Here is a 24,932-nt window from a genome sequence, read left to right on the forward strand (position 1 = left end):
TCCAGGCAATGAGAAGAATCTGCTTTGAGACAATATATAGCAAGAATAACTGCACTATGAGTTTTTTTCCTTCTTGGAAGACTTACTATTGAAGCAAGCACTGTTACTGAGATAGAGCTCTGTTTTGAAGAGAACTTTTAAAGCCAAGAGGTGAGCTGGTGACCCCCTTAAGTCCTTAGTGTCTGCAAAGGCTGCTGGTAAGAGGAGCTCATTCTAGTGTTCAGGTAAAAACTCCTCAGATGCAAGCAATTAGCAGTGCTTTTGATTTCACTGAAATTTAGATCTCTCTCAGAAGGTAGTCTTTTATTTGGTAAGTCTTGCACTAAAAATACTCTCTTCTCCTTGTTTAGTGTATTTTTAATTTTTCTTGATAACCCAGCAACACCCATCAATTTGAAACAGTTTTTTACAGCATGCACAGTTTCAGAGAGCTTAATGTAAAATGCTGTTGTGCTAAAACCTAGAGTCTCTGGACATCAGGCGGGCTGGCCAGAGTTGCTGTGTCATCAATAGTGTGTGCCTAAGTTAAATCCTAATGAAGACATTCATTAATGTCTTAATGTAAAATATCTTAATTAATGTAAATCCTAATGAAAACATTTTGAAGACAAAATTTTTTGTGATTTTTGTGTAAGTTGGGAATTTGAGTTAGACTGCATGGGAATCTAATTTTCAACTATTCGCTTCAAGACTTATGACTGTCACCTTGTCTTCAGTAGGGTTTTAATTGGGGGGGGGGAACCCCACCCACTTGAAGAGAAGGTCTAGTTGTTGTCCAGAAACTGAATTAATGGAGAGAGAATTATGGTGTGCTGTGTATCCTATGCTAGCAAATATGGCTTCATCATCTCATTCCACCTGTGCAGTTATGTGCATATTTAGTAGGGTTACTGTGAGACGAGCTATTGTGTGTTCAGTATGATATCTGGCACGTCTTCCTTTTGCCTTGATGCAGTTGTATTATGCTTTACAGCTCAACAGAAGTATTATGGAGATGTTTGTGGCTTAGGGAGAGAAACATCAGTGTCTGATGTAAGTCCTCTTGACTGGTAGGGTGCACATGTTTATAATTCTTGGTTTGGCTTTTACGTTAGCCTGTAAGTTTTCTTGAGTAACTGTTTTGTCTCAGCACTAATGAAGTGGAGCAGCAGGATAGATCCTGGTGATGTGATGCATGTTCTTTTAGGGTTTACCATACATAGTGTTTGTAAAACAGAAATCAACAGAAACAGTTGAGTGACTGACTTCTGGTTTGAAAGGAAGCTGATTAGTTCTGTTGAGCTTACTCTGTGTGGAGTACCCAGTGCTGGAACTATTAATCCATATGTCAGCTGAAGTCCGATTTTGTTACTGTTCACGGTGCAGCTTTTTCAGCCTAGGGCTCTTTGAAGGAGGCTGCAGGAATTGACAGAATTATGATGAATTGATTAGGTGGTGACTGCTCTATAGATGGGATCAGCTTTGGGGTGAGTTTGAGTGTTGATCCGTAATAGTCTTATTATATTTAATGTTGTCCAAATGCTTGTAACCACAGATAAGTGCTCTATAAAGCACACTTAAATAAACATTGATGAAAGCACATCTTATGATCCTTTGCATTTCCATGAGCTATTGAGAGGTGACACAATTGTAATGTAACACCAGAATATTATCTGACAAGTCAGGGGAGTTGTCCTTAAGCCAAAAAGATTGAATCATCACGTTCCTTTTAACCTCTCACAAGTTAACTGTGTTGGCCTGATTTGAACTAATAGCTGGAAGGTAAGAGGCTGTGTGTGCTGTAATGATTCCTACAGTTAGCTCCTTTTTTAATTATAGTTTTGCTTTAGTTGACAACAAAATTATTGCACTTTGATATTGGTCTCTGTGATCTTGAGCATTTAAAAAAATGTGTTATTCTTCCTCCATTGCGTCTTCCCCATAAGTTGTCACAGACATATTAACATGCTTTCTGATAGGCTTTTTACTTTGATACATATAGCCTTTCAATAGGAACTATGATCAAATGGCATTTTGCTTACTTATCTTAGAGTCAGGAGTTTTGGGGTAGTTTTATTGTTTTAAGAAAAGTAACTGAGTTTTGTGGCAAATAGAAAAACAGCAGCTTGTGTAAGGATTGAGGAATCACAGGCCTTTTCTCCCCCACCCCCAAAAAGTTCATATTGCAGATAAATGAAATATCAGATCACTGAGAATGTAAATGTTAGTGTTTGTGACACTATTAGCCATTAGGCTTGTTAACTTTTATTAGGAATAAAATGTAGGTTTTACAAAGTTGAGAAAAGTATGTGTATTTAAATACAAAAGAGAGACCTGTATTGCTGAGAGACTGATCTCAGTATTATCCAAGTTACTTTTAATACTCTTCTGTGCCTGTCTACTTGTTGTCTTGTCATTGCCTTCACCTGCTTCTTAATGCTTTTTCTCCTAGATCCTCCTCGGGATTTCTCCTATCTTGATTCCTTGTGTTGTCATTTTCTTTGTCACTTTCCCAAGTTCTGGCTGTTCTTTTCTGTGTTTCATTCCTGAAGCTTCCTAGGCATGGATGGTCTTGAAAAGTTTAGAAAGTTTGTTGCTTTTCCTTTTTTTAGCTTGAGAGCTCTGTCTTCTTTTATAGCAGCTTTAGAGAGAATGCTTGCTGTCCAAAACAACAAACGGACAAAAGTGCCCTTTTCTTTCTTTTTTGGTTTATTTGTTTATTTATTTACACACATGCATGCATGCACGCGTGCATGCAACCCTGGCCTTCCCACCAATTTTCTGAAACAAAGTCTTTGCAAGGCCTCTTTCGCCAGAGGTTAAGCTTGCTCAAAGTTCTTAAAGGGAAAATGAAATGAAACCTAATGAATGGAAGTCTAATGTAATGAGTCTAATAATGCTTTTTTTTTTTTTTTTTTCCTCTCCAGGGCTTTCTGAAATTGAACCCAATGTCTTTCTTCGGCCTTTCCTGGAAGTAATCCGTTCTGAAGACACTACAGGCCCCATCACTGGATTGGCCCTCACCTCTGTGAATAAGTTTCTCTCGTATGCATTAATAGGTATGTTATGTGACTTCCTGGGATTTACCAAAATGCCAGCCAAATGCATCGCCTTGAGCAATGTCTTTGGTCAGGATGCAGGCTTGCAGTCTAAATGAGGAGTTTGGGGAAATAAGAAAAGTGTCAATAGTGTTGAGGAAATAGGCATCTACAGTTTCGTAGTATCATTCCTGCTGGTCTTTCACAGCACTGCCACAACAGTGGTGGGAAATGGAGCCAAAGCTGCTAGTCTTCCCTGACAGCTACACATGCTTAGGGCCTGCTGTTGAATTGTGGTGTTCATCAAATGTTTTCTAATACAATCTGAGTAAAAGGGCCAGTGAGGGTAAAATACCAGCTGGAATTACAATGTTGTAACATACATACACAGTAGGATTTATTTAGTTTCATGGATTAACATTTCTGTTCTAGAGTGAGGGCATGTTTTGCATGGTGCAGGACCCTGTCCACTAGTGTGCTAGTGCTCTTGGCATCTTACAGTTGCCATAACAGTTTTGCAGTTGCCTGTTTTTATCTATGCATATAGCTAATACTTTAAGGGAAAAGCGGAGACAGTCCAATTTAAATACAGGAATCTTCAAATCCACCATATATGGAAGCTCAGGTTTCAGCAGAAATACTAAATTCCAGTGATCCCCTGTGTTGTCCCTGTGTGTGACCGGTGTGTGGCCTTGGGCAGAGCTGGGTCAGACCTGCATTATTCCAGGTTGTTCAGAAGTCGCTACCTGTGGTGAAGAAGTGGAGAGATTGGAAATATCGTCTGAATGTAGAACAGATAAAAGTTGGAAGAGTCTTTCCAGCACTGACTTGCATGTATAATGGTATATTGAGGAGAATGAGGAAGCCCTTGAGTCTCATGCTGCAGTTGGAATCTGCTGCTAAATGGCAGCTCCTTTTTAAATAAAGCTAACCAGAAAATGTTGTGCCTTAGATTTCCTGTAATTTTCACTGCAGCTTCACAAGAAATAGAGCCCCTGAGTAACAAGAGTGAATATAAGCAAATGTGAGTTTCCTCCTTACTTAGAAAAAACTTTCAACACTTTGGAAGTTTTTCTGGAAGAAAGCTTTTGTGCAAATGTTTTGTAATGTGCCTGCACTGAGCTAGCACATTGCATGACTTAGTTGCTTATATGCAGATTAGCTCTAGAATGTGTGCAGATGTATTGGACTTTTGAAAGCTCGGTAGTAGCAGCCTCAGGCAAATGGCCATAGCCCTCTCTTTTTGCTCAGATAAAACTTCTAGGTGTAAAGGGGATGTGTTAGGGAAACACGAACACATGATAGCACTTTGTTATCTTTGGGATACAGGTTAATGCTGAAATATAGTCAAGTTTCAGTGCATCAGCTGAACTATTTTAGTTTCTCTGTGCATATTCTTTGTCTCAATATGAGGTGAAATACATTCACTTAATTTTTCTGTTGACTTTCAAATGTGTGTATTTTCCTTTATGTTTGTGAAAGTCTAATGATGCAGATGTGGTAGTTACCGTGGCGCAGCTGGCATGCAGTAACTCATTGGCTTGCTTTTTGTCTGCCTTCACATTGTGGCATCCTGTTATTAGTGGTACTTGATTTTTCTGTGTAAATCCTGTTAGTCCTTTCTGATCATACCTGTGTGAATGACAAACTTGTTACATATGCTCATTTATGCTTAGTCTCACTTGGAAGAAATTCTTTTACCTCTTCTCTCTCCCCCACTCCAGCTCAGTTCTTTTAGTCCTTTTCCTTCCTTACACTGCGAAGTGGACACAGTTGAGTTTTTGGCGCTGTTCTTTTAAAGATTTTGTTCTTTGGAGTAAGCATGATGGAAGTTAGAGGAAGAAAGGGTTTGAAGGTGTGTGTAGGTGCAGACCACAGTGATGTGGGCAAGCCCCAAAATTAAAATGAGCAAAAATGGAGACTTGCAAGGAAAGAATTTTTAAGAGTTTGATGGGAACTTTGTGTGTCAAAGCATCAGTTAGTGGGCAGTGTTGGGTATAAATAAGTGACAAAAAATATCTAAAATGATGAGATATTAATGTCATTTTATAGGAAAATAAACAATTCTGAGTAAATAAGCCTTTAACGTGTCTCTCTGAAGGAATAAGCAATAATGCAAAATATGTCCATTACAAACTGGAATGAGAACATGGATTCTTCTTTTGGGCTTTTATGGTCTGAATGGGATCAGAATGTGAGACTGATGTCGCATCTCCAGGCAACTATCTGCATAGGCAACTGGCTACAAATACTTAATTTGAGACAGAGAAACAGAAAAAAGTGGTTAAGAATTTGTAGTCTTTTTTTAGGTACCTGTTCTTTAGAATATTAATTAGATCACCTCAGAAAGAGTGCATCCCTGTAACTGTGCATGGATGTGTGTCTTCATGCTCCAGTAGAAAAGACCCTCTGCCTGGATTTTGTTGAGGAGCAGAACCTGTAATCGAAGACCTCAGTTCCTGCTTTAGGTGACATTCACAGGGGCCTTGTCTTTTCTGCTGCTCTAGATACCGGTGAGGCTGGGATTAATGGTGCTGACTGAACATCTGGCTAGGGTTATGTTGTTAAATTAAAGCTTTCTGGTCTTATATTTCTCTCTGTAATATGAGACTACAGATAGTTTAAAGACTATATGTCTAAAGATAGGAAAAGCTTAAAATTGTCCTTATAATGCAAGCCTTTTTCAAACTGTGCAGAGCACGGGTGGAACGACTCCAGCATAACCACAGTGGGGAAAATACAATGTGGCTGATGTTGCGGTGCCTTTTGGTGCTGCATAACCGACAGGTGAAACCAGAATTCTTCTCAAAAGTGTCATTAGCTGTGTCTGTTTTGTGAGAAGACGACTTCTGCAGTACACTGGGTCTAAAACAAGTGGGCAGTGAAAGGGCCAAACTCCTCTGATAGGCATCTTTGTTTAAAACTGCCCTTTTTTCCTATTTTCAAAACATTTCTTGGCTAATCTTTATGCTCTCACATTGGTTTTTTTCTTTTTTTTTTCTTACTCTCTCACATGTCATCAGGTAGTTGTCTGTCTGCTTTTCTGGTCAGTATTGCTGAGGAGCATATGTTTTTAAACCAGTTAGAAAAGAAAAACTCTTGAGTAACCTTTATACTTTTGATCTCTAATAGTCTGAATTGCAAAGATCTGTTCTAAGTTGGCTGTATTCCACAGTTGACTGATGGTATAGTGTGCAGTCAGCAACTCAGCTGGATAAAATGGCTTAATATCCATTGTACATACAGTTTGATAGGAATAGTTAGCATTACAGAGGTTGTCCTCTGCTCTGAAATAAGCACTATTGTTTCAAGAGTGGTATTTGAAAAATGCCATAATAATTTTTAAAGCACAAGAAAACTTTGTGTTAATTCTAAATTCATTGGTTTTTATCCATTGGATTAGTTATTTCCTTATTCATCAGTTATGCACTACAGCTAGATGTCAGTCTTTTTATGAGCTCAAACCTGAGCTATAGGAAGACCAGTGGTTGAATTTCAAAATTATTTGTTATATTTTCCTCAGAAAAAAATATGTGCTTTTACTGTGATTATTACCACAGTGTGTCCATAGCAGTTTTCTGGATCTCTGTTTCTGAAGTTAACTTTCTCTGACGCACCTGGAAACTGCGTACCTGTAGGTGGGTAGCTGTTGCTCAGCTTCCAACAAGACTTGCCATTTGGAGAGTTAAAAGCGTGTTCTCCCCTCTACCTTCTTGGTCACCTTGGTGATTTATTTCAGTTCCTTTAAAGGTCTTACTGAGCAGGCTTCTGGCTTTCCTAGATTTCTCTGAAGGTTAAGAGCCTGGATTTTCTGCTTTCCGCTTTTTGCTTTGCCTGCCTGTTGTGGGAGTGCACCCCATATGAAATGTGTAAGTCTAGATGGAGGTCTCCAAATCTTTGCATCACAGGTGACAGTCTTCAAGTCTGAATTCTACTTCACAAAAACTTCCTTTTATTAGTAATTCTGAGCAGGCATTGACATGTCTTTCCGTACTGTTTTTTCACCAGGGAACAAAGAAATGTGTTGATCTTTGCTCTATCTTGTTTCTGCAAAGTAGAAATATCTGTGCTTTTAATTGAACTCAAGAGGCTTTATAAATTGAGCTGAATTTGTGGAGCTGTTCCAGGGACCCAGGACTGAAGTAGCCAGGCGTGATGTGTGTTGGGAGAGAGGTGTGTTTATTAGCATTGAAAGTAAGGGATAGAACAGTGAAGCGGCGGTCACAGATCTGTTAAAGAAGCATTCACACAACTTGCTTGCATTTCCTTTTCACATGGACTACTTATCCATAACCACTGCTAAATATGTCCCCAATCCCAGAGCAAGTCAGACCTAGTGGAAGAGGTGGCAGTGAATGAACCTGCTTGTTCTGCATTTTGAAGCCTTTTCTGCAGCAAGTGTGTTTCAGTTTTGGGTTGTTTTTTTTTCCCCCCTCTTGATGCCCTTTTAGCTTCTTTCTGCTATAGTATTGAGGTTGGTTAACAGTGATGTTAATGTAGCTGCTGGCATTGTAACCACACTGGTCTGTCTGATTTAATTGAGGCAGTTTAGGATAATCCCACATCACCGCTGATAGTTTAAGCTAATATGCTCAATTGTGAATCAGGGTGCATGGAGCACCAACGTATGTCTTAATTTTATTGCCTCTAGTGTAGAAGAGTGGTAGCTTCTAACTGGAATATAAGCACTTATAGATGGTACAAAGAGAAGTGCCTTTGTCAGCCAGGTGTCTCAGCTGATGCTTCCCAGTGTCACTGTTTGGTGTCTTGTTGAGTAGTGCCAGTGAAGCAGGTAAAAATGATGGGTCAGTCTTTGAATGGACTCCCTGATGGCTCAGTGAGGCTTGACTAGCAACTCAGGAGAGGAATTCACTCTGAACCATGCAAGATCTGTGAGAGAGTCAGAGAGAGAAAGACGTGTCAAAAGTAGGCAAGGTCTGCTCTCAGTAGGGCAGATCTTCTCTCACACGTGTGAGATAAGGGAAAGGGGAGGTGCTATTCCTGTGCAAACTGATGGGATTCTCATGTGCACTGATGCCACTTCAGTTTTGTTCAACTATGAAAAGTTTCTTACCCTGCAGCTCTTCAGAATCCACCCAGTATGGTGGATGCTGCTCTCTTTGGAACATGGACCACAATAAGGACAGTTTTCTTTAATGCCTAGGGTTTAGCTCTTAGGTGTGAATACAACTGGAGTCAAAGAGGGAGTCTGCAAAGGCTTCTCTGCAAAGTGTACGAAGCCTTGCTTGGTTCCTCCATCAGCTTCATTCTTGCTGGAGTTCAAGAGGCCCCATCACCAACTAATGAGGTATTAGCTGGTGTTTAGATTGTCTCCTTTCTTTCCTAATGGCTGTTTAGGTAGGAAGGTAACAAGATTCTTGCCCAGTGCAGTGTTGTTTAAGTGAGAATGAAATCAAAGCTGGAGGCAGCTTTTCTGAAGCCGCTGTAATGTAGCACAAGATACGGTTACTAGCAACAATCTTGTCCCAAACATTCTCTCAAATGCACCATTGTTTGTAGCTACAAAAGACTGAAATGGAGAGAGGAGCCTTGATGAATGATTGAAGTGGGAGGCCTGCAACTCTGATATCGAAACCAGGATGGTGTCCGTCTACTGTTTTCTCTGGGGAAAACTACTGGTCCATTCCTTAACCAGATCCTATTCCTTGGGAGGGATGTAGAATGAGAGGCAATTTCCTTCCCAGTCTAGTGGAAACTGACAGTTTGTCCTTGTGGGAGTAAGTTTAGGGTTCCGTATGCTTAAAATCTGTTTTCTCTCCACCACAGGGAAAAATTGAATGTATTTAACAGCTGACTGTGCTATATTGTAAGGGAGAAGACACGGTCTTACAAACTAACATCTAAAAGAGTGTAGAGCCAGTAACAAACTGAATTATAATTCTTTTCTCTTGCCGTGGTTTGTTAAGTCACATCTTTCTGAAAGTGTAAACAGATTTTTGATAAAGTCTTGCTGAAAGCTCCCAGTACTAAAAAGTCTTTCTGTTAGTGGGAGGTGAGTTTCTCTCTTGTGCAGTCTGCTTAGTCTGAGTCACAGAAATTAAGGTAGCAGATGGAAGCAAAGTATCTCTGTGTGGATGTCTCCCCATAGAGGTGACAAGCTGTAGGTGGCCTTTCCCTGTCATGTATTTTTATTCTGTTACTCAGATCCCAGCCATGAGGGCACAGCTGAGGGAATGGAGAATATGGCAGATGCTGTCACTCATGCCCGATTTGTGGGCACAGATCATGCAAGTGATGAGGTCGTCCTGATGAAAATCCTACAGGTAAGTGGAGAGAAATGGTAATTACCATAATGGCTGCTGCCCATTGTGGACCGTATCCTGTTACATGGAGCTGAGGAGGAGAGAGCAGTGTTTTGACTCTGCAGGAGCTTAGTGACAGACTTTATTTTTAAACAGATGGCTCATATACCTGTGGTAAAAGCTTTTCCAAATGAAAATAATTAAAAGCTTAAATGAAATGATTTTAAATCAAAGGTTTGATATGTGGTAGCCTTGATAATTCCACCTTGTGCGTGGTCTCTGCTGGAGAGGGGGAAGGTAAGCATATGGAGCTCACAAACTTATTTTGAGAAAAAGTCTTTGTAGAGACAAACCTATGAGCTATACTGTTCTGGTCTATTTACTTTTGGGCAGAACGCTAGTTACTGAATTTAAGTGTTGGGTGGTATGCAGCATATCAGGCCTCTTTTAGAAGTAGGCTGGGAAATCATTCTCGACTTTTAATCTTTCTGTTCTTGCGCACAGCGTTAAGATTGAAATGACTTCTGGGAAACTCTTATGCTTTCTGCTCAAGGCAGTAATTCCAGGGAGGCCTTCTTGAGGGAGCCAGCCTTCTCTTGGACATGCATGCAAATGGCATTGGTACTATGTGACATACACGCACTGTTCTTTACAGGTTTTGAGAACGTTGCTGCTTACTCCAGTGGGAGCCCACCTCACCAATGAATCTGTGTGTGAGATAATGCAGTCCTGTTTCCGCATATGCTTTGAAATGAGACTCAGCGGTAGGTTTGCTCATGTTTCTGCAATGGTTACTCCTAAGAAATGGTCTGATCTCCTCAGCATTAGTTGACTGGTTCTATTATAGAAAACGCAACTGTGGAAACCTGCTGAGCTTTGTATTGTTGTGTCTCTCTACAACTTCATGTAAAACTTGTTAGGTGTTAAGAGTTCATTTTACAACTTTTGACTGACTCCTTTTTTTCCTCAGCTTTGTGGCGCCACCTTGTGATTATATGCCCATTTGCAGTAATGCAGTCCTGGAGCTGGTTTTAATAAATTTGCCGTAATCTCTGTAAACAAGGCTCGGAGGGGAGTCTGCTTGAAGAAGCCTCTTGATAATATCACACTGAGTAATGACACCTGTGTTATTTGTTTTTGTCTTCGCAGAGTTATTGAGAAAATCTGCAGAGCACACTCTGGTCGACATGGTGCAGCTGCTCTTCACAAGGTAAACCTGCTTGTGTTTGCCTCAGCATTGCTGAGATGGCCCTCTAAGGACAGAAGGATTCCACACTTCCACTTAAGGGCCTCAGAAAAATCATCTGAAATGGCCATTATTTAGAGGTGGAAGGGGATAAAGGATTTGGCCCTTTTCTCTTGGGCTGACCCTTTCAGACTGTGGGGAGAATGAGGTAGGCAAAGTTGCATGGTTTATGGTGTCCTTTGAGGAGCGATGGACAGCCAAGTAATGAAGAGCTTTAGGATAGGGAACCAGTTCTTTAAGGACAGAGAATGCAAACTTCACTTCAAAAAAACAGTGCTCTAAAAAATATAGTTCTCTTTGGAAGAGAGAATAGAAATAGTGTTGAATAGTCATATGTTGAATTCAAGTTGAGAGCTTTGACCTCACATATCAAAGAGAATTCTAAACTCTGAGATCATATGTCTTGTGGATAAATGTTCTGCCCTTTTCAGCACCTTTCAGGTAATTATTAAGGTTACCCCTCCTTTTTAAACTCGAACAAGTTATTTAACTTCAAAACTGTTTCTCCAGACCTGTGAAGTAATCATAGATTTTTCTCTGAGTGTTGTAAGGCGGGTTTGTGCAGCTATAGAAATAGTATTTCTATATTAATTTTAATTAATCTATTATTAATCTAATTTTAGTAGGAAAGGATTGTAATAAACCTGCTCGCTTCTGAAACGCAGCTGTGATAATCATTTTCTTCTATTGTCGCACTCAGCTCCAGTGAGTTCTCAGGATTTGTTTCCTTTGTGCATCCTGTTATGTAGAGCACTGGATGAATGTAGGGCAGAGTCAGAAGCAAGTATTATCAAAGGGGAGAGACAGTGTCACTTTCTTTTTCTCCAAATACATACGTGAATTTGACATAGTGCTTATTCATTACTTATTGTGTATAGTCTCCTTTGTCATTCTTCTCAGTATGGCTCGGAGACACACTTCTTTTCAGGAAAGGTGGCAAAATAGTAGCTGAAATTAGCGGTGCCTGTGGACATTGGGACACAGAAGCAAGGCAAAGGCAGCAGCTGTGGGGATGGTTTGGCTCCCTGTTTATTTTTTGAGTATTGTCATCTTGCTTTTCAGAAAGAGGAACAGCCAAAGCTGTGCTGCAGGCTTGCATCCCTTCAGCAAGTGAAGATAGAAATGTAGTAAAGGAACAGAGGGGAGAGCAGGGTGTGTGGAGTTGTAGAGGTGTAAATGTTTGTTCTGGAGATCGTTCGGTAGCACAGGTGAGAGCTGTCTACCTCCTTTACTTCCAAGAGAGGGACTGCTTAACTCAAAGCATTCAGCTTAAACTTAGATCCAGTTTGCACTGTAATTCTGTTCATATGGTTCAGAATGGAGGATAACCACTAGCATTTCCAGATAAGTTAATGAGAAGAGCTGCCATGACTAGCAATGCTGAAACTGTAAGAGTCCTGGTATGGATGACACTCTGGCTCAGCAGCTGTTTATAGCAGCATTAATGAAACCTGTTTTGAACTAATCTAGTTAGTCTAGTGCTGAAAACATATCCTGAAGGAAAAGAAACTGCACTTGCATGACCATTAGCACTGAAGATCAATATGGTTGAACTGCCATTAACAGTAATGGTGAATGGCTTGCAAAGAGCCTCCCATCTAGACTGTCTTTTTCCATGCATCTTCTGGCAGAATAAGAAATGGGGAGAGTCCCTCTTTGCAAAGAAAAGCTGATTTTGGTTTTCTGGCATCTGCAGCCTGACTGAAAAAAAAAAAAAAAAAATCATTTTTTTTCCTTCCTGTCAACCTAAGGAAGCTTGTGAATTTTGGCTTGTGCCTTGTCTTTCAGATTGCCTCAGTTTAAAGAAGAGCCTAAAAGCTACATGGGGACTAATATGAAGAAGGTAAGGCTCAGTTCTGTATTGGCTGTTCTGCTCCTATCTCGGGCTTGCACTCATCTCTATACTGTTTGCTTTCACACTTGTGTTTCTTCGTTCCTGCAAGTCTTTAGTTTATGAAGGAGCATGTTTAACAGCATAAATGGACACAACTTCATTAATTCTGTGGAATTATGCCCACATAGTCCAGCAGTGAATCTTGTCAGTGATGCTGTTGCCTAGGTGAGTCAGACTGGATTCTGGGAACAGCCATCAGCTTCTTTGGGCAAGAAAGCCCCAACAAGTCTTGGGACCTGATGGTAATGTCTTCCAAACTTTTGCTGTCTTCTGCTGTCTCTCCGGCTTCTTTCTTATCCTTCGTTATTTACCACAAGTCTAACACTGTGCTTTCAAGACGTTCCAGTTCTTCTTAAGTAGAAAGGAATTTTTTTGAGGCTGGTAAGATAGCCATGAAAGCATTATGAAATTGGGCTATTGTAGGAAAAACTTTGATGGTTTTTAGAAGGGGCAGCACTCTGTAATGAAAACCTTAGTTCAGAGGGACAGTCCCATCTCTGTTGTTAGCAGCCAAACCAGAGCAGCCTGCTCTTTCTTTCTCCCTTTCCCCACAGCCTTCGAGGGTGAAAGGTCCAGGTTTTGTTCACCAACACTAGCTCACCCTTTCCAGTGAGTTTTTAGCAGCTGGATGCAGTAGAACAAATACCATGAATGTGACTTCACACGTTTATTAAAGTAGTATTTTCTTAGATGGAGGCAACCCACCTGAGGAACTCCATCAGGAGTATAAAGAATGTCAGTAAAAATACAGGATTCTAGTATTGAGAGTAACAGGGTGGGGAAGAGTGCTAGAGAAGAGATAGCTACCTCTGAGCTTATACTGAACATGTTGTTTATAACATGTAACTCCCACTCTTTTTGAGTGGCATGAGAAAAGTGACAAAGTTGGGTAAATTTACATTTCAGAGCCAGTACAGCAGTGTTTTGGAAGATCAAATATGCTTATTTTTAGGAATCTGAAACCACCTTGGGGCTTTAATTCTTGCGCAGTAACCTAGTGATATCATGATCTCTTGTTTCCCTTGCTGTTGGAGGAGAGTGGCAAGGATTGTGCTGCATGTAGGTTAGCCTAAAGAAAGCTAAAAGAGAACAGGGTGACTTACTGCAAATGCCAGAATTCGTCCTCGTCTGTACAGAAGGCGTAATGTGAAAGTGAATTTAAATTCAGGAAGCCTTCCCTTATCAAGTGATGGCTGCTCCCAGCTCAGTAAAGTGATGTTGTGTCTTGTGTCTGATCTATGCAGTTACCTTGTACTGTCTGTTTGCTCTGCATGCCAGGAGTCTCCCCTGGAGCCTTACACCCTGCCAGGTTATTCTTCTCTTTGGGTTTATTTTGCTTTGTTTAAACCATGCATTTGCCTATCTTTCACAGATCTCTTCCTGTCTCCTCAACAAACTGGAACTAAGTAGTGGGGAACAGCCCAAAGCCCTGAACCAATTAGAGAGGGTACTGCTCTTTAAGAACCTGAAGGTCTCTCTCTCCCTTCTTCCCTCACTCCCTTCTTACCTTGTAAACACCATGTGGGAGACAGTTATGTTGTGTGTAGCAAATCTCCCTCCACTCATTTGACACAGCATGGCTTTTGGGGAGAATGCATGCTGTGGTTGCTTTGCAGTGTTGTGGCTCCAGCTGCAGCAGGTTCGGGAGGGAGACAGCCTTGTTTTACTGTACCATTCAGTGTCTTGGTAAGTGGCATCCAAGACACCATCACGGAGTCCTCTGAAGGAAGGGAGTGGGAGGGTGTAGGCAAAGATTAAGTCCTCTGTGACAGTGAAAAACTGAAGAAACATATTAAAAAAGTAGATTACTTCCCTGAAGACCAAGTGTTGTATGCTCTAGCTATTTATGTTGATTATAGAAGTAGTAGCATACCTGAAGAGTCTCTTGACCCAGCATTAATGCATTAGACAGTATTACTCAAGGTGAATCTCTGAGCTTTGTCGCTTGGTACAGGGGCAACTGATTTGAGTTCAGTACTCAATTTTTTTGAAATAGATTGCTGTACATTTTCCATGTCTTTAGCCATGTTTCTGCAGAACTAAATATGGTTCCCATCACAGTATTTTCTAATGGGGGATGAGTGGGGCCATACTGAATTATGAAACATGTTAGGACCTGCCAGTTTCCCTGAAAAATAGTTTTAAAGAAGTGTTTTAGGCCTGTAACCTGTTATTTTTGGAATGATCACAGAAGCCATGAGAAACTAGCTTAGAACCCTTTGGTTCTATCTAAACCCCCCTTGGTTTTCCATGTTGGTGCATAAACTCAATCCAGATTTAGTTCTGTCTGCCCTTTATGCCTTTTGGTCCAGATAGTGCTGAAATGAACATTTAGAGATGCCTTTGTTATTTCTTCGGCCTATGGTCAGGATAGTTTGGAAAGACCATGGCTGGAGGCTCCCAGATTTACTCAGAGTTGCACAGTAAAAGAGGCTAAGAAATGTTTCCCTTAACGGTAGAAGGTATTGCAGCTAAACACTGGCTTTTGAGGTGGGAGTCAGGAACCCAAATCTGCATTTCCACAGAGTGGAGTGGGGAGTGGATTATGTTCATAGTTGTGTAAGATACATAAATGTGTTTCACCAAATAAAATTCATTAGTTGTTGCAGTACAGGCAAGTAGGTGAGTGAGATGGTAGGACTGCGTCAGTGTCTCCAGGACTTGGATCATGGACTGCATTCTCTCTGCATGCTGTTGTGTCTTGAACGCCACTGGGTGTGCTGACCAGTTCCATGCTGCATCTAGAATGAGCTCATGTTTTAGTATAATTGCTTTAGTTACTAATCATTGGCCCCTGCCCTTTTTTCTTGAGGCTTACAGTATCTTATGGAAAAACAAACGAGTACAGGTAAGGTGGCTTGTGGAAAAATGAGGTCTCCCAGACCCTTTAGAAAGAACTTTGTAGTATTACATTTTTCTTCACTTTCCTAGCCCTGAGCTGGCATTTTATTGTTACAGCCACATCTTTCAAAGGAAGCATTAGGAGTCTTCTCATTTTTTACTTCTACTGTTTTGTGCGCACATTTCTTTATGCAAGGTAATTTGGATAAACGTAATGGATTCTGTACTGACTTCCAAGATAGAGAAGGAGTAGCTCTGAGCTTTCTTTCTTCTTTGATTTGTAAGGAATGCTTTTTAAATACCAAATTCAATTGTGTTTACTTCGGCAACACAAACCTAATCCCATCTGAAGAATGCTGATAACTAGGAAAATAATGCAACTCTAATATCACTGAGCATTAGAGAGGGAAGGAGAGTTTTAGATGTTGTTTAAAATTCAGGGTTTTTAAAATGATATATTAAATGCTATTGCCTGCAGCATTTGGTCAGGAAGGAAATCTTAGGTTTAAAATCTCAGCCTGTTAACATGTAACCAGTCTTTCTAGCAAAATCAGAAAACTACCTTGGTGCTGAAGGTAAAACAAGCATTAACAATAGTTCCTTTTGTCAATGAGAAATTGTGGAAGCTTTTTGTCACCTTTATGTGATCATAAAAAGGTAAGGAATTCATGGACTCGTTACATTTTAATTCAGTACAAAATACAGAATGAAAAAAGATGTTACTTTTGTTATCCTTTCATATCCTAAACTTTGAGTTTGTTTAAACAACATATAGCTACTTGGCAGAGATTAAACAGATGTCTATTAAACAATGCTTCTGCAAACTTTTTGTAAGTTATACAATTATCATTGTAGTTTGCTATCTCTTATTTTGGGGAGATGGCCTATTAAAATGATTTCTGATTGTGCAGAATATGGAACACTGGATGGTAAAAGACCTACTGGGTAATCTCACCTGTCCATTAAATTGTCCAAAAAAAGTAAATAACCTTAGATGCTTGTCTGAATCTTTATACTTTGATTAAATGTTCAGGATAAATTATGAAAAAACATGTCTGAGAGCGTTTTTTCCTTCCCTGACCTAATGTTTTCATGTCCTTGTGAGGCTATTTTGACTGAGTCTGTAAAAGATGGTGTAGCTTGGCCAAAATGATGGCAGACATGCATGTGATTCTTAAACTTCAAGAGGAAAATCCTGGAATCAGTACAAAGCACAACACAATCATTGAAAATGGGTATTGTTTGAGGGAGTCTAGGTCCTTGTGTTGAAGGACTCCTCAGAACTCTTCAGAAGTTTAACTTCTTTGTATGTTTAATCCCTTGTATCTTTTTCATGAGGGCTGATTTTGAACCGAAATAGAATTCGGTATTGTGTGAAAGTGGAGGTCAGAAATAGCAATCAGACTGTCTGCTTGGAGCTTTTGATGGGATGTTTCAGAAGTTATTTGCGCCTCAGGAGCATGGCTGAGGGTAAAAGCAGTGGCACCAACATGGTTAATATCTAACAAGATCTTAGACCTGTTTTGTTGATTCTTTTTTTTTTTCCTTATTTTTATTAGTGAATGACTCTTTACCTGGCAAATGATGGTAACAGAAACAGGATATAGTAGCCAGAAGCAAAGTCTGTAATTCTGGAATTCTGTGCAACAAACTTTCTTGGGTTTTAACGCATAAGGTTGTCAGGTTTCCTTCATGTTTCCAGCAATTTGGTAAAGTGGACTGTAAAAGCCTTTAGATTTTTTTTTTTTTGTACATTACTAAAAAGGAGAAAATTTAAATATGGCTATTTGTAGAGCAGTTAGTGGGTAAAATAAAACAATGTGGTCCAATTAGCTGCTTAAGCCTTCAAGGCATAAATCTATTGGTAATATTTAAGGCTCAAAGAGATTTTAAAATGAAAGTGAAACTAATAGAGATGAAATATTAGGGATTAGCAAGAATGAAAGATAACAAGTATTTTATAGCCCTATGAACTGGGGAGTAAGAAAGATGAGATTGCAATCCTTTCACATAAGAATTTTGTTAGCTCTCTGTAAGCTTTTTAAAAACATTTGAAACCTTTATAATTTTACATTATAGCTGTGTTTGTCATGCAAGTGTATTTTAGAAGAGAAAAAAATTTAGAATGAGGTTCTTGCGTCAAAATTTGGAAGAAATAGCAAGGGACAAAGCAGTTCTGAATCTGTTCTTAATTAACTAGCTCAAAGAAACTGTAGCATAGCTAAAACTTAGGGATTAGTAGTTAAACAAATAGAATTTGTGGTGCAAAGAAAAGTTACACAAATGGTTTACCACACTGGGACATAACATTTTCACAAGCTTTGTTTAAATGAGAAAAATTATGCCGTGTACAGTGAGTTAGAATTCTAGATGGAAAAGGGAATGAGATGGAAAAACAGTAGTGGAACCTGTAAGGTTAACTGACATTTAAGAAGAGTAATAGCTGGCACGAGGGAAGTTAAAGAATTGTACTGAAGGCAGAAAATGAAGACACTAAAGAAAATAGCTATCTTCTAGAGAATTTAAATCTGATACTGCTGGTACAAGAAGTAAGAATACCTGAAGAAGTAGTAAGACAAGAATATTAAAATAAGCTTAAAATATAAATTGACTGGGATAAATAATTTTACAAAGAAAAATACCAAGTGGGAACTGGTACTGACACTTGCTTAATGGTTTCCAGTACACGCAGGGTACCTGTTCACAGTGTTTAAACTTTCATCCCAAAGTGAAGAGATCTGACAGGATCAGAAAAGCAGCTATCAGATAAGAGTAAAAAGCAGGTAATCCTGCACTTAGATGAAAATATTTTAGAAAGAAGCTGTTTCCAGGCCTGCCATTGCCCTTGTCAGTGTGACTAAATATCATATTGCTGAAGTTCTGGAATGTCTGTGCATGCCTGCAAGTAACTGCACTGCAGCAAAAGACCACACAGTCTGTCTTGGTCCTGTCATGGTTCTTGTCTGCCCAATTGAAGATTTACATAAGAACTTGAAAGAGTATCCTGGTCAATAAAGAAATCAACCATTAAGTTAGACATAGAACTGAAGAGGAATAATGACAGAAGGCAGGTGAAGGCAGAACACATTTTTAAGCCACTAGGGTGATGTTTGCAATGTATCATGCACCAGGAGTAAGGGAGGTATTATGGAAACACTGTTTAATAGTGAAAGAGATTCCTAGAGGAAAGTGAAGATGGCGTTGCTTCAAAGATGAAGAATAAATTGAGACTAGAGATGATTGACAGAGCTGCAGGTTGCCCAAAGTTGGACTGAATGCTCAGGCTTCATTTGCAACCTTTGTATATAAATGGTAGAAGTTTAATTGAATGCCAGGCCTAACTAGTACATGCTTATATGTTTTAATTGATGCCCTAAATAACTCTGGGAATATTGGCAAAAGCAACGAGATTTGAGATGTGCATGATGGTCTAAGAGAATTTTTATCCTAATATAAAACTGGGAGGCATGGATAGGGAAGAGGGAGTGCTGTGGTACTTGGACTGTAGGTATATATTGTAGTAGAGTAGCTGCAGCAGATTGTCCCTTGATTCAGGCATGGAGTTGCTGGCTAATATGTGGGCAGTGAGGAGTCGTGGGCTGGTTTGCATGATTCTGAGGTGCTGATTAATTTGTATGATATATTTGGTTACTGTTGCCTGACTTTCATGGTTTTGAGACAGCCTTTTTCAGTTGGCTTGTGTGATTTGTTGTGCTATGTGATTTTGCCATACTGATATTCCTAATGATTTATGGTTTTCAGTTGAAGATGAGAGCTGGAGGAATGAGCGATTCATCAAAATGGAAAAAGCAGAAGAGATCACCAAGGCCTCCTCGTCATGTAACTAAGGTCTCTCCTGGGACAGAACAAGCAGTAACCAATGGTAGTAATGCCACAGGTAGGTTGAAATATGTTTCCGGAGACCAGATAGCATCTGTTCTAGAGTTTTTTTGGTTTAATTTGTTTTTTCTTTGAATCTTTAGCTTTATTTTATTTCTATTAACCTGTTCTTCTGCTTTACATTTTTAGTTCTCAGTGACTGTTGCAATAAACAGGTCATAGCTTGGAGAGGAATTTGAAGAAGATGAAATACTGGCTGATGGACCAAAGCAGAGTCCTATGGCTAACTTGACAGCATTTCTCTGTCTTCAGTGTGCCTTAGAGGGATGACTTGCAGAGAATGGAATGAGGACCTGGAGAGGTGGCTGAGTGAGGTTACGTGCAGCAGAGGCCATATGGTGGGGAGGAGGTGGAGGGTGCAGCAGGTACATGGAAGACATTGAGAACAAGAACAGTGGCAAGAGAAGGTCTAAGGGGACTGAAAGTGGGGAGAAGGTAGTGGCTAAAGGATTGCATTGTGGTTGCCTTCAACTGAAAATTGCTGACTTAAGTGATTTATTCTTTCTTCTTTTCCTGAAGAATGCTAAAGAGGCTGGGAGTGGTGATAAATGAGGGAAGAGCAAAGTGAGATTCTGGGGAAGATAGACAGGAGGAAATGAGGGATGTGCAGAGACCTAGGTATTGAAGATGGACAGGTGCATACATCTCTCATACAGACATTAAGGTTGAAAGTGCGCGCACACACACAGACCATGAAATTTGAATAAAAGCCATGGGGCTACACACATTAAGGGACAGGGAAAGATGGAGTGCACTTCAAACTGTTATGAGAACAGTAGAGGCTATTCTAGTAGCTAAACTAGTAGAGGCTAGTTTAAACACTAAACAGAGATATCATAGGAAGGCATCAGGAGTTATGTAGAAAGAAAGTAGAGGGAGCAGCATAAAGGACCTGAAGAAGGTTTGTGTGCAAGAAACCAAGGGGAGTGCACAGGAATCCTTTTGTATGTGCTTCAGCTCAGCTCACAGAACTGATAGGAAATATAACTAGTGCTATGAGCTCGAGAATGTAGAGTTGGGGAACTTGTATATCCTATGGTTGTGTAGGAGTAAACTAAATAGTTATAACCATTTTTAACCTTTTTATCTGGATAGATGAGTCCCTTTGACCGCAAAGTATTTTGTCTTATGTGTGCTCTGAACTTTGACGAGTCAAACACTAACAGTGAAAGGAAGCAGACACAAAGATTGCAACAATAGCTGTGTGAAATACGTAGTTCTGACACTTATTCCATCACAGGGAAGTATTCAGCATAGTGTGAAAGATTCCAGATATGTTTTTACACAACAGCATAGTTGGTGAAAACTAAGAAAATAATAAATGAAAGCAAACTGCATACAGCTCAAAACAGACATCCAGATGGGGGAGCTTACCCCCACATAAATTATTATTATATTTAAGTCTTAGAATAGGTATTAAATTCCATTAAACGGTGTTATAACTCCTGTAGCACTTTGGAGAGAAAACTGAATTATATTAGAAAGCGTGGCATTAACTCTGACCTTGTAATGCTAGGTGATGCAATAATTAACCTTTTTAGGCTAGAATTGTGGCTTAACAAGTGAGGGAAAAGAATACAAAACTGATTTATTCCATTCATTTCTTAAAAATCAGGTGAACTCCTGCCACTTTAAGGAATTTTCAAAAATCAAGTCAGCAATAAAACATGCCACTGTGCAAAACCATACACATTTCACATGTAAATTCATAACATAACTCTGGTTTGTGCACTTTTTTTTATTACCGTGCTGTGTTGTATCTTCTCTTTTTTTAAATATTTGTTTTAAATTTTTTAAGTTTTCCTCAGAACTATGAGTCCTGCAAATGCATGGTTTCTTCTTAAAGAAAAATTTTGATTCTTGGAGTATCGTCTCACATTTAGAAATAATAAAAATATTCACTGATCCTTTTCATACTCATTTGGATTCCATTGCAATTCTGCTTCTTTAAGGAGAATTAAAGGTATTGCCTTTCCATCTAATTAAAAAAAAATTCATGTCAAAGGAATGACTTATTCTTGATGCAGGTCTTTAAATTGGTTGTGCCATTGTATCAAAGTGTAAAATATGCCTTTCAGGCTATTTTCCCATTGCTTTTTGATTATAGAAACCCTACCTGTTCCCTCTTATCTTGCAATGTAAAAAATTCTTAGTTCAGAAGTACTGAAGAGTTATCAAAGCAAATAGCCAAACTTCTCAAGCCTTTGTGAAAAGCATTTTTTAACTTGGTGTTACTTGTATTCAAGAATGATAACAGGCTTTGGTCCAGTGGATCAGAACTATGATTGTTTTTATTTTTTCTTTTTGTTTTTATGTACTCATGTTGTGTATTTGCTGAGTCCTGTCAGTCACTTGGTAATCGTGGGACTTACTGTGTTGATTTAGTTTAGTAATAAGTATATTTTCCTAACAAATATATTTTAGTTCCTGAATGAATAGCTAAGGATGCCAGGATACTTGACATACGTACTGCTAAACATTAAAATGAAAGGAAGTGATGAGAAAGGATGGTGCACTTCACTTCATGATGATGACTTCTGTTTTATTTCACCATGACTTCTGTCTGCTTGATGAGAAGGTGCATCCTTCATCATGAGAAGCATAGTTTGAAAAACGTAAATGTTGAAAGCAAAAGCTTCTCAGGTTTTTGGAAATGTGTAAGTGTAGATCCAGCAGAGCAAGCTAAATATGAAAGCTTTGTTTTGATAATTGTTCTGCCAGCATACTTTGTTCTGCTTCTTCAATGTCCGGTTCTTCAAGAACTTCTGTGGGATTGGATTTTGTCTGTTTTCAGAGACTGCTGTTAGTCTTGTTTCAGTGTCGTCTGCCCTGCTCCCTTTCCTTTTCTGAATGTCATGCCCCCTTTATTTAACTGAATTATATTCTTTTCCAAGTCTGTTAGATTCTAACTAGTGTGTTTTAATTTGGAAAACTGTTAGCATTTCACCTGTTCATCTATTTGATTCATTTAATACCTGGTAAAAGAGAACTTGGTTTATCCATGTGTTCCACTTTAATATGCAACTGTTTGAGATCATTTGTGGTGTGATGTAGTGATTAAAGCAATCCTTTGTTACTGTATTTGGTGTATGAGCTTGTAGTTGAGGGACAGAATTATACCAATCTTTTTGCTTCTGTTTCTCATCAGCAAGTGGAGTTGCTTTCATAGATGCTCCTTCTCCCAGCTCGTCTGGAAGCTCAGAAAATGTCTCGTCTGCAGTCAGCCCTGCTACAGACAGTGGCTTGGAGTTGTTGTCACAGACTGCCTCCAAGGAAGACCTGACAGACTTGGACCAGGTCACTTCTTTGGGACTTAATGCAGGAATGCCTTCCAATGAGGCCAAAGTCACTGAACACCAAAATCAGCCTGAAATCCAGGTATGTGGATAACTTGAGGAGATTTCCAATTTCCAACTCCCAACCTAACTAATTGTGGGTTTAGCATATTTATTCTCTCTCTCTCTCTCTCTCTCTCTCTCTCTCTCTCTCTCTCTCTCGTCATACTGTTTATACTATATTCCAAGGCTTAGAGTCAAAATAAAACCTCCTTCACTGTAAGTGATCTGTAAATTCACAAACATTCATTCCATGTTTTTTCTCAAGACCATCCCCACTGGCCCAGAAAAGATAACTGTGCAGCCTAACATTGCATGTCATATCTAGTTATACTTCTGTCAATATCTTTGGCCTTAATTAAAGGAGAAACTGTTAGGGGTGAAATCTGTAGAACTCTTTCATTATCTTTGGTGAACAATTTTTCTTGAATTTGTGGAAATTCAGGTTTTGGTGCCTGTGCATGTGCATATGTTAGTGTGAAATATAACAAACCTGAACCAAGGCCTTTGTCAATAAGTTTTTCTCCTTATTGTCTCCAGTTCTCCTGTACCACATATTGCTGAGAGGGTAGATTAGGACCACAGGGAACCTTTCAGACCTGCAGATATTATGAATGGTACAAATGCTAAGAAGGAGGGAGGATTGTTTGAGGTGATTTAAGGGCAGATAGGTAGAAAGAGTGTGTTGAAATTATATAGCATTTAAAACTGAAAAATAAGCCAAATCCTAACCTAATTGGCAGTAAGAACTGTTAGGTTATGGGAGCATCTTCAAAGTAAAGTTTTTAAAGCCTAACAACCAAGGCTGATGTAAAAATGTAAAACAGTTAAAGAACTAGATGGAAGTGAAAGGGCAGAGGGGGGTACAGATTAGCTAGAGGTGTCCTTTTATCTTAAATCTTTTTTTCCTACTTCTCTCCCATGAGTGAACAGTACATTTTTGATAGCTCTGAAGGAACAGTGAGTGAATAAGCCTCTTTTTTTTTTTTTTTTTAAGCTTATCTAGTGCCTGTTAACACTTATTTTGCTTTTCCTTTTTTCCTTCTCAAATAATTGTTATCAATGAAGAATGAAAGTCTGAGGGAGGAGAAGATCCAGTCGGCCTCTGTTGAGTCTATCCCTGAGGTACTAGAGGAGTGTACATCCATAGCAGAACATTCTGACTCTGCCTCTGTTCATGACATGGATTATGTAAATCCCCGTGGAGTACGTTTTACTCAGTCTTCCCAAAAAGAAGGTGAGAAGTGGGCAATATTGCTTAAGTCCTTTCTGCTAAACTGGCTGAATGGGAAAGCTCAGAGGGTTGTGATCAGTGGCACAAAGTCTGGTTGGAGGCCTGTAGCTAGCGGTGTCCCCCAGGGGTCAATACTGGGTCCAGTCCTGTTCAGCTTATTCATCAGTGATCTGGATGAAGGGGCAGAGTGCGCTCTCCACAAGTTTCCTGATGATACAAAACTGGGAGGAGTGGTTGATACACCAGAGGGCTGTGCTGCCATCCACAGGGACCTCAACAGGCTGGAGAGATGGGCAGAGAGGAACCTCATGGAGTTCAACAAAGGGAACTGCAGAGTCCTATGCCTAGGGAGGAATAACCCCATGCACCAGTACAGGTTGGGGGCTGACCTGCTGGAAAGCAGCTCTGTGGAGAAGGACCTGGGAATCCTGGTGGACAACAAGTTGACCATGAGCCAGCGATATGCCCTCGTGGCAAAGACAGCCAATGGTATCCTGGGCTGTGTTAGGCAGAGCATTGCCAGCAGGTCGAGGGAGGTGATCCTCCCCTTCTACTCAGCCCTGGTGAGGCCACACCTGGAGTACTGTATCCAATTCTGGGCTCCCCAGTACAAGAGAGACATAGAGCTCCTGCAGCGAGTCCAGCGGAGGGCTACTAAGATGATGAAGGGACTGGAGCATCTCTCTTATGAGGAAAGACAGAGAGCTGGGACTGTTCAGCCTGAAGAAGAGGAGACTGAGGGGGGGCTCTTATCAATGTGCATAAATATCTGAAGGGAGGGTGTAAAGAGGATGGGGCCAGACTCTTCTCGGTCATGCCCAGTGACAGAACGAGAGGCAGTGGGCGCAAACTGAAACACAAGAAGTTCCCTTTGAATGTAAGGAAAAGCTTCTTTACTGTGAGGGTGACGGAGTACTGGAACAAGTCGCCCGGAGAGGTAGTGGAGTCTCCGTCCTTGGATATATTCAAAAGCCACCTGGACATGGGACACCTGGGCAATGTGCTGTAGGTGACCCTGTTTGAGCAGGGGGGTTGGACTGGATGATCTCTTAAGGTCCCTTCCAACCTCAACTGTTCTGTGATTCTGTGCTTTCCGCTAATCTGTGCCACCCACTCCTAAGAGGGTGTTAAACTCCTGTTCCTGAACTGGTCTATAATGATTTGATTTGTACCACTTGTTAAACACCACGAAAAAGCATGAG

At 40.0% G+C, this 24,932-nt stretch overlaps 1 protein-coding gene across 1 annotated transcript in view; it reads left to right on the forward strand.

Annotated features, from left to right (window-relative positions):
- The window catches only part of GBF1 (golgi brefeldin A resistant guanine nucleotide exchange factor 1), a 115,593-nt gene that overhangs the window by 62,591 nt on the left and 28,070 nt on the right, over positions 1 to 24,932 (forward strand). Inside the window, 9 exon segments of the mRNA XM_067299981.1 lie at positions 2,907 to 3,038; positions 9,183 to 9,301; positions 9,936 to 10,044; positions 10,430 to 10,490; positions 12,315 to 12,369; positions 13,793 to 13,891; positions 19,024 to 19,159; positions 22,310 to 22,539; positions 23,565 to 23,733. Of these exon segments, the coding sequence (XP_067156082.1) occupies positions 2,907 to 3,038; positions 9,183 to 9,301; positions 9,936 to 10,044; positions 10,430 to 10,490; positions 12,315 to 12,369; positions 13,793 to 13,891; positions 19,024 to 19,159; positions 22,310 to 22,539; positions 23,565 to 23,733 (1,110 nt within the window).

Source organism: Apteryx mantelli, chromosome 7 (assembly GCF_036417845.1).
Source record: "Apteryx mantelli isolate bAptMan1 chromosome 7, bAptMan1.hap1, whole genome shotgun sequence".
Classification (NCBI taxonomy): Eukaryota; Metazoa; Chordata; class Aves; order Apterygiformes; family Apterygidae; genus Apteryx; species Apteryx mantelli.